Source organism: Trichoplusia ni, chromosome 2 (genome assembly GCF_003590095.1).
Source record: "Trichoplusia ni isolate ovarian cell line Hi5 chromosome 2, tn1, whole genome shotgun sequence".
Lineage (NCBI taxonomy): Eukaryota > Metazoa > Arthropoda > Insecta > Lepidoptera > Noctuidae > Trichoplusia > Trichoplusia ni.
The window spans coordinates 16,234,286-16,244,351 of NC_039479.1; the positions used below are offsets into that span (position 1 = coordinate 16,234,286).

General features: G+C 35.6%; 1 protein-coding gene and 1 pseudogene across 2 annotated transcripts; one reads left to right on the top strand and one right to left on the bottom strand.

Annotated features, from left to right (window-relative positions):
* Nucleotides 1-382: 382 nt before the first annotated feature.
* On the bottom strand, nucleotides 383-4,319 carry LOC113508421 (beta-1,4-mannosyltransferase egh-like). 2 transcript variants are annotated; one of them, XM_026891462.1, is made up of 3 exons: nucleotides 4,231-4,319; nucleotides 1,323-2,127; nucleotides 383-1,239 (listed from the first exon to the last, which is right to left on the bottom strand). In XM_026891462.1, exons 2-3 carry the CDS (start codon nucleotides 2,124-2,126, stop codon nucleotides 667-669), a joined length of 1,377 nt encoding a protein of 458 aa, XP_026747263.1. In that variant the 5' UTR covers nucleotide 2,127; nucleotides 4,231-4,319; the 3' UTR covers nucleotides 383-666. The 2 variants fall into 2 exon arrangements, with proteins under 2 accessions (XP_026747263.1, XP_026747262.1); XM_026891461.1 differs by lacking the exon at nucleotides 4,231-4,319 and adding an exon at nucleotides 2,644-2,843.
* LOC113501755 overlaps nucleotides 3,133-10,066 on the top strand; it is an 8,658-nt pseudogene continuing 1,724 nt past the window's right edge.

Here is a 10,066-nt window from a genome sequence, read left to right on the forward strand (position 1 = left end):
TAAATACTCGATAAGTACTTAAGCTAACATAAAAATCAATTCAATGCCTTTTCAAATATAATCACTGTCACATGTTTAAGATAGAAAATCACATGCCACTTACTGAATACTTTATACACCTATACTTATCTATCATTAGTGTGTAATGATTGTACAAAATGCAAAATAATTTTTAAATAAGTACCATAACAACACTAACTCATGATCAGGAAGTAGGTACAGACATTTAATGTAATATGGAAAAGGCGCACTCGAACTAAAGTATTATAAAGTCATTAAAATTTTCACAGCAGACATTTACAAGTAAATACACAAAAAAACATTACAATTGGTCAGAATGAAACAAGATATCGAAAAATAAAATTTGTAAATATAAAAGCAAAGCTAGCTTGTTTACCTTTACATTTAAATATCAATATTGTGCTTAATATTAAATCAATAACTTTCACTTTACAAAACCTAATAATAGGTAATTTTGATAAACTGGTAACAAACCTAATAACACTCAATGACTAATAGTTAACATCTAGGTTATCTTATGATAACATCTCAAGATTCACTAGAATATTGTCACACCTTCTAGTGACTTATTAGTTCATTAAGTATTTGTGCACTTAATTTTTAATTGAAACCCTATAAAATGATATGAAATGTTCTAATGAGGAATCATACAGTCACTGGAATCTTAACTTCCTTGTTTACTATGTAAAATTTGTGCTTTTTCCCTAATACTCCCCAAATTACAGCAACATTTTCAATAATAATATTGAATGGAATGGTAGCTAGGGCACCACCAATCAGTAAAAAGAATTTTAGTGGTCCAAACCTATGGATGGGGAATGATTTGATGACTCCAAAAATGTACATGTAAATGTTAACAGCCCCAATGAACCCACATATTAAATCTAAATAATGTGGACAGGGAATTGGACAAATAGCAGCTAAGAAAACATTGCTAGTTGAAAATGGCAGTGTAACCCAAGAGTAACAAGATATTGCTAGAAAGATCTTGTTTATTAATGGTATCTGTTTTGAATGTACAACTAAGAGAATTCCCTGAATCCATCGTTTTCGTTGTTGCATGAAGTCCCACAAAGTAAAAGGTGACTTTTCCCACATTTCTCCTTCAACAAAATTGAAAGTATAGCCTTCTGTATAGGCCTTCATTGCGAAATAACAATCTTCTGCTACTGAACCATCAAGACCATTGTCAAAAGACACTTTCTTCTCTGCACTTACCTGCAAAATAAACAAATAAATTAGAGCTTTAATCAATGTTTTGTACTTTTCTTAATAATGTTTTCACTAGCTGTTTTACTTACTTGAGTTACAACGTAAGATCCTTTCCAACTGAAAAGTGGCTTATGGAATAAGTAAAATTGTAGTCTTAGCTTTCCCATATCATCAGCAACACGGAAACTATCAGCAAGGGTAGTCAGCCAGTTCACAATGTGCTCATTAGCATAGGTGATCAGTCCCTGACCAAACTGGTGTTGGCCATCCAATACAAAGTTTAAAATACCCCTCACACAATTATCAGTCAGCAAAGTCTCTTCATCTAAGTGTACAATCCAATCATTTTCTCCAAGTATATTGACATTATCTTCCAGGCAGTATTGTAATGCTCTTGATTTAAATAAAGCACCTGATTTAGTCTTATATTCCCCTGGCACAACCACTTCTCTAACTCGTCTGTGCTTTGGTAAACTAATTGCTTTATCAGTCACAACTTCAATCATGAAATTTTCCATCCCAACATCAACACACAAGTTCATATTTCTTGTTACATTGTCTCTCACTAACTTTGGGAAGTCTCCCCTAGTTACTATTCTGATACATATAAAAGGTGCTAACAGTGGAGATCCTTTTAGTTTGACTTTCCCTGGGAATGCATTGAATAAAGTTAGTCCTGCAAAATTGCATAGGACTTGAGGAATTGTAAGAAGAGTAAAAAGTCTTAATGCATATAAAATCAATGCACCATATATTCCATATCTTTCCCAGGGATCAATTTCTTCTTTTTCTTTGTCATCTAAATTTATAGCTCCAGCAAAAACAAGAAACAAAAATATAAATGAAATGAAAAAGGTGCAGTGTAATAAATGTTTCACTCTTCCCCTTATCATTCTGAAACAAATTAAAATTCATGAATTAAATTTATTCTATACAACTATTTAAAATATGCTAAAATTTGGAGCTCTATTTATTTGATGAAAAACAATAACACTTATATACTCAGGAAATATAAAAATGAATCAAGCTGCACAGACTTCATATTTTTTACACAATAAATAATTAAAGTCACGATTGGTAAAGCAATTAATAGAGTACTTGAACATTTAAATTGCAACTATCTATTAGCTGATGTACACCTTCATTGATAAGCGGCAAGTAAAAACTATGTGAGTTCGTGACTCATTACAAAGTATATCGCGATTGTAAATGATTTTCCTTATAAATATATGTGAATATATTTTGTCCTTTGTGCAAGAAGCACTTCACAAAAAATAAGTTCTAAAATGAAACATGAAATAGTCTCCATTGTTATATCTCAAGGTCTGTATCATTTTTTTTATTTAAACAATATAGTTTCAACATATCTATATACATAAAAAATAATAAATTACTATTGAAGATACTTACCTTGAGGTTTGTAAATTATATAATGAACGACACCACTATAATAAAAAATAGAAAGCTAGCTAACTAAGTAAAAATAAATAAATTAATCTTTATATTCGGAAAATCTACACAAATCGTTACAAATTACAAACACACGCCCAACATAAACCACTGCTTTTGACAAACGCTAATTAGGTATTTATTTCGTTTGACATTTTGACAATCGATGATTGCTATTTTTAAGACGTGTTTGGGAAGCGAGTCTTTTTAGTCAAAATCTGGTCATTACACTTTTTTCAGAGTGGTATTTTTCTAGGAATTTCTAAGGATAAGTGAGATGAAATTTAATACCAGTACTTCGTGTTTATAATAGTAAAAGTAGTTTTACATGTAACTACAATATAATCAGGCATAAAATGTGGATGGTGTAATATTTTTGATAAACGGCTATTACTGAATTAAATAATTACCAGCTGCACAACAGGGAGTATTAATGAAACTGAATAACTGAAAACACTGTTCAAGATCTCGTGAAATATTACAAGACAAGTGTGTCTTGCTAAATTATCATATTTGATCTAAGTATTTGATCTATGAGTGAACTAAAAGAATGCAAAGGACACGAATGAGAAGGGAGCGAGAGGCGGGGGAGACGGAGGTCGTCGTGTGTATACTACTATACTTTGGCAGCTGTCTGTGTGATGTGATGGCGTGAATAGTTTTTCGTTTACAATTTGTATTTATTTCATTATCAGTAAAAATTACACTCGGTAGTTAATTATGTGAATAAAACATACAAATTGAAAACTGACGGGGCTATAGTGCAAGTGTACAATGCTAAGGCAAAACCTACACACAGAGACTGGAAGAGAAAGTGTCTCAAATAGTAAATAACGGGTCGATAGAAATATGTCTGTCTCTGATTTATCTGTTGGATGTCGATTTGCCGATTACTTTGCTATATGTGGCCTCGACTTTGACTCTGGATTGGAGCCCGATAGACTATGCGGTAAGTAATCGCATTAGGTCACGTTTGCAAAAAAAATAAGCTTACGATAAGAGACATTGTCCATAATATCCGACTTCTTCTAGGTGACAATTTACATGTTTCTCCTTTGGACCGTGCCTACAAAGGAAAAATTCTAGCTCATTACCCCGACAATATATCAAGCAACCCATTTGATGAACATGCAGTGTGTATGGTAAGTTTTAATAAAAATAGTGGTGTCTTGTCTTTGTTTATATGAAGCATTGATTTATAAATATTTAATATTTACATAGTTATGTGGTGGTGGAATTATATTTTTCCTAAATAATATTATTTTCTTAATCCTTTATGTAAAATTCAATGATTTTTATAATATACTAAAAATGAGTGTATTGACTAAGTATATATTTATTTATAGCTTTGTCTGCCAGCTGGCCTTCAGTTTAGAACACAGAAACATTCATTAGAACCCAAGTTTCATAGTTTTGTTGTGACAAGAGAAAATGCATCCAGATATTATGGATTCAGTCTTATATTTTATGAAGAAGTTAGGAACAGGAATATCTGCAGTGCCATGCATACATTACAGGTAATTTGGAATAATAATAATTGATACAAACCTCACAATTTCTCTTCATCTAAACTATTTTGTTCCCTTTTACAGGCAATGTATATCACAGAACTGTCTAGTGGCCAGACCCCTCCTGGTCACCGGAAATCCTCAGGGAAAGAAAGTTCTAGATCACTTCCTCGATCATTCAAACTCACTCCCCATACAGGTGCTGCACTGACATATTACGATATAGCCAAAGATAAACTGTATGTAGCCAAAAGTATAGCTCTTATATGTCAGTATCCATATGTGAGAGTTGCACAGTTGTTTTTAGAAAATTTATTCAGGTGAGTAATGCAAATGTGCCAGTACAAATAATAAACGTCTGTTTGAATAGTATTCTTAAAATGCCAGTCATACTTATCTGACTAGAGAATTAAATTGATTAATAATTTCAGATCTCTTCCAAGACAGCCCGGTCCTGGATTAAGTCCTGAGTCTTATGTATACAATTTACTGTATGAAGTCCCTGTACCACTGCCTGGTCAAGCTTTACGACTCTATGTGCCTCCTTCGGAACCACACTTGGATCCAATACCTGTTGTAAGTTCTAATAACCAACATGCAGTCCCTCATATTTTCTATAAATTCAAATTAATTTTATTACACTAAGTGGGGAACCAGATTAAGACAGAGCTTGCAGCATACTTTGGGATATATTTGTCTTTATCAAGTAGGACAGATAATAAAATTGCGCAAAAAACAACCAGCTACATATTGTGCTTGGAACTGGTTCAGATTTTTATACTGTGCAATGTAACTTACAGCTCTCATTGATTGATAATTGCAGAAACCCTAGTAGTAGTTGAAACAATCCATTATATCTAGTCAAGACATTTAGCTATGTCTGTTTCTACCAAGGAAAAAGAAATCACATTGTAAATGAACATGTCATACCAAAACCATTTATTATACGATCACAGTATTATAATAGATTGGCTTGACATTAAAGATTTGACCTTTATTAACCATATACACTAAGTTGATTTTTCTTAATCTGCTTTCATAATCGTGGGTGGCTAGATTTATTGAGTCTTGTGGATCTATGGCTTCATTTTTACATACAAGATGTTGATTTAAATATAAAAGTAGTTTTAGACTTGATTTCAAAAGCTTACTTAAAGCTTAGCTGAAGTTGCTTAATGAGTAGTGTTTATTACAGTTTATCTTTAAATAAATAATAAATCTTTTTTCTAGGTGATAAGAATGCCAAATCTACCTGATGAGTTACCTCTTTTGGATTATTCACTCCGGGTCATGTTTTCAACCCTCGGGGTTGAATGTGTTGTGCAGCTATTTACATGTGTTCTCTTGGAACACCAAGTTTTACTGAGGTCTAGTGGTTAGTATCATGTTTTGTTACCATTTTTAAAGTGTAAAAAATCAGTGAGCATGTAATCTTACGATTGCTTGCTAGACTGACCCCAACACTATTTATAAACGAATTATACCTTAAGAGAAAAAAATATCTTATGAGTTAATATAAACTATCTGTGTACCAAGTTTCGTCTAAATCCATTCAGTGGATTTAGCGTGAAAGAGGAAGAAACCTCCTTATATATCCATGGATATATACAAACTTTCGCGTTTATAATATTGGTAACACAGACAAAAAAAAATGAATATACATATTGATCCAATATTCTGTAATAATTATGTTAATTATTTGTAAACATAACTCTAATCACCCTATTATTCCAGATTACAACAAACTGATGCTAGTGGCTGAATGCATAGTGTCTCTGCTGCTCCCATTCACGTGGGCTCACGTCTACGTGCCGATCCTGCCGGCGCCCCTGTACCACTTCCTCGACGCGCCAGTGCCATTTGTCATGGGTATAGTACAATACACTTCATTTGAGGTCAATAGACTGCGTCTAATTAAACGGCTAAACGCGCTATCTGTTGGTTCAATGAATGAATAGCAGCCGTCTTAAAAAACATACGTCACGAATTATTTACTTAAAATTTTGATAGTTAGTTGGCTATCTTAATTCGCGATAAATATTATCTTTGCTTGATTACTGTAGTTAATTAACTAAAGTATATCCTGACAAGGCAACCAATTTATTTTTATTTTTTTGTTAACGAGATCGTATGTATATACATACATAGCAGGTGAGTTGCGAATATCCGCATACGCAAATGTGGGTCTTCCGCACGAATTTATCACAATAATCGATGATTTTTATGCGGATACAAATATAATAGAAGTTGCAAGTTGCGACGAGACAAATATTTGTAGGTGCCACATTTAAGACAAAGTGGACTTACGGAATGCAACTGTCAATATTTCAAGTGCCTTTGGACATTTTGTTCCATTTTAAACGCATAATTAGTTGGGTATACATATTATAGAACGAAGTCGCTCCCGTCTGTCCTCATAAATCGGGAAAAAAACGCAACTTATTTTAATGCGTTTTTTAATAGAGGAAGAGGAAGCGACTTATTATGTAATGTATGTTTTTGTTAGGTCTTCATGCGGACAGTGGAGCTATGAACATGGGACCAAATGGTCCTCGAAGCATCGCACTTGGTTCTGAAGCAGCTTTATGTTTAGTTGATATTGACAAACCAGATATACAACTCCCTGAAGAATTACCGATATTCCCCCATAGGACACCATTCATTGAAGAATTGAATCATGTATTGGATAAACATCAGGTAATATTAATAACGTATTTCCGTACAGCAAGCTAGCATAGAACTAGGAAGTGTTATTCATACTTTTTAAATAAGTTCTTTTTTACGATTTAACTGCTGTAGACTATTCATCGCAAAGACTACCTCAGCTGCCAATTTAATATTATCACGACTAGATAAAGTAAACATTAAAATATAATGTTCTGTATACACAACCTTATTAATGTTTATAGATAACACAAATACTGGACTTAATAAATATTGTAAAGTGTAGACTATTTATATTAGAGCAAAAAGGTCAACATTTCTTAATACTGCGATTTTAGATTATCACATTTTTCATGTTTTTTTTTATAGGTACAAAGACCTGAAACAGAGCCCACCAAACTCGGAGTTCCTTTGAATGGTACATCATACAAGCATGTCAATGACAGCATGAGTAGCAGTTGTACTTTACCTTCAGGTAAGATTCAATTACACATGAGATATTATTACCGACTAATACTTTGTACCAAAAGTAAAGATAGTTAAAACATCCGGTATATTAGAAGATAATAATCTACTAAACGATATCTATGAAAGTAGATTACATAGATAGTCGGGTAGTCACCTCGCAAAACCGCTTTGCGCTACTTGCCGCGGTTCGATCTCGCGTAGGACAAGCATATGTGTGATCTATTTGTTGTGTCCTGTTCAGTCTTTGTGCATGTAACTTTTAATTTTTGTACATTTTTGCCTTCAACGAATTCTTGAGTGCGGAAGTCATATAAAAAGAAAGCTATAAAAAAATAAATAAAGGTAAAGTAAGTAAAAACAAGTTAGTACCATTAACAATGCTAAGTGCAATGACTCATGTCACTAATATTCTTAACTCAAATTATAAAATAAACTATCAACGATTATGAAATCATAAACAACTTGTTACAAAATATACACCAAATTAACTAAACATCACATATTACACTTCGATAATCGACTAAAAGTATAAATTGATCATAACCAGGTGGCCTCCGAAGGAAGCATTCATTCCATGACGTGTTGGAGTGGGAGGAGAGCCGGCCGCTGAACGCGTCGCCGCCCGCCTCGCCGACACGCCGCGCGCCGCTGCGACTCGATGCCCTGCAGCGGATTGTGGATATCGTCAAACGTAGCGGTAAATATTGTGTTCATGTCGTTAAAACTTTTTTAACTGACTTAAAAAGATGCTTGTTGATTTCATTTAACCCGAAAAAGGATGAAACATTTTGCTCCATTGAAACTTCATGAAGTTTGGTTCAGTAGTATTTGTTTTATAAATTATATTGTTTTTAGTTAATATACAGAATTATACAATTTAATGTGTAGTTCGAAGTTGCCTCTCTTACTCAATCACAAAAATTCGGACAGTATAGTGAGCCGATGTTATCACCTTTTGCCATGCTTCTCTGCATGGCATTCAACCACAAAGCCGCTGCCTTTATTAAAAGTTAACACAATAGTTGTTTATTTTGACATACTCAGGTGTGAACATAGACGATGTAGACGCGGAAACAGTGATGCCAACAACGAAAAAGAAAATATTGAACGACGAGGATCAATACAACGAAGATATGAGGTTCAATGCTGCCATCAGAGAAACGTTCCTGAATAGATTTGTTCATATCTTCCTTATGTATGAGAATTTCGTCATCATGCCCGATCAGGTAAAAAAATATGCTTGCTTCGTAATGATAAACATGGCCTTCCATGGCATCCGCGAGTTTCCGTTACTTGCTATTGGTGTAGAACAGATTTTTCTTTCAGTATTTTCGACTTTTACTTTTTCCCACTACAAGTAGCTGCCACCCATCTTGCTTTACACACTCTATGGGTAATAAAAAATCAAGAGATTTTTAGTAAAGTTATGTCAACTTCTTTATTTCTAGGACCGTGACTCATGGCTATCAAACCGGGAGTCGATGGTGAATTTCGATAAATCGTCGTTCTTATCAGATCAACCACAACGCCACCGGGAGTTCCTCTCGCGTTTCCTTGAAACACAATGTTTGCCACACTGATCGACAACAAGATAATGGCAAATTGGGGTGAATATGATGCCAATTTACAAGTGTTCGAACACAGAATTAAAGCTGTCAGGTAAGACTAACATAATATATTAAAGGCTTGTTTAGATGAGACGAGGGTTACCGTGCAAGTTACATACATTGCTGGCGATAGACGACTTTTGATGCCAAAGCTGCAAAGCTCCGCAATGAATTGTAAAATGTACTATATTTTTTGTCTTGTCTGAATAAGCCTTAAAGCATGCAGATCGAGTCTAGCATGAGAATCGGTGGAGATTGGTTTTCATTGACATGTAGGTGCGACTGGGCACTTGGCACCGCATACTAACGTCATGCATCTGTAACTGAGCTAACAAGGGTGTTACTAACCATGGCTATAGAAATAAGAAGATCTAGTTGTCAAAATGTCAAACAATCAAGTCATATAAATAATAGTCAGTTTTTGTACTCTAAATTAGTTTTATTATTAAATTCACGCCATCTATGGCGATGAGTGAAAGTTGTAGAATTAAAAAAATATGAATCAAAAACAGTAAGTTCAATCCAGCAGATGCGGATATCAACAGCAATAACAGAGAGACCATGTGTGCGTGGTTTTTATTACATAGGTAAATGCTGTGTACAATGTGTACCACAACAATTTCGGGTTTTCTAGTTTACCCTCAGTTTTTCAATGTTAGTATGCGGAAGAATCGGTGAGTATACAGCGAAGTAATTCGGTGTATAGTAGTACATAGTGGTTTACGGCTCGGTGCAAGCGACGTAATTCGTCGTCGCCAGCCACTAGCCAAGTGCGGGCGGCCTTGATCGTGAGGCTGAGCAGCGAGTGTGTTGCAGGCGGCGCATCGGCGAGGGCGGGCTGACGCGCGGCTACAGCGTGTGGGCGGGCGCGGGCGCGGCGGCGGCGGGCGTGGAGCTGGAGGTGGGCGCGCCGGGCGAGCGCCTGCCGCACCGCGCCGCCTACTACGCGCCTTCCCCGCGCGCCTGGACGCGCCGCCGCGCTGGCGCGCCCGCCCGCGCCCGACGCCAGGTGCGCCCCCCACCCCCGCCCGCTTGGCCCCGCGCCGCCCCCCGCGCCACTACGCTCTCCTAGCTCCGCGGAATCAACATCGTATATCTACGACTACATTCTTTTCCCCTCGTCTTCTCTCGTTTACT

What these genes read in the sequence shown, in the direction of transcription:
- LOC113508421 (XM_026891462.1), bottom strand. Translation starts at nt 2,126, where the DNA reads ATGATAAGGGGAAGAGTGAAACATTTATTACACTGCACCTTTTTCATT. An exon ending in GATCTTACGTTGTAACTCAA is followed by an intron (nt 1,240 to 1,322) that starts GTAAGTAAAACA and finishes TTTATTTTGCAG; the next exon opens with GTAAGTGCAGAGAAGAAAGT.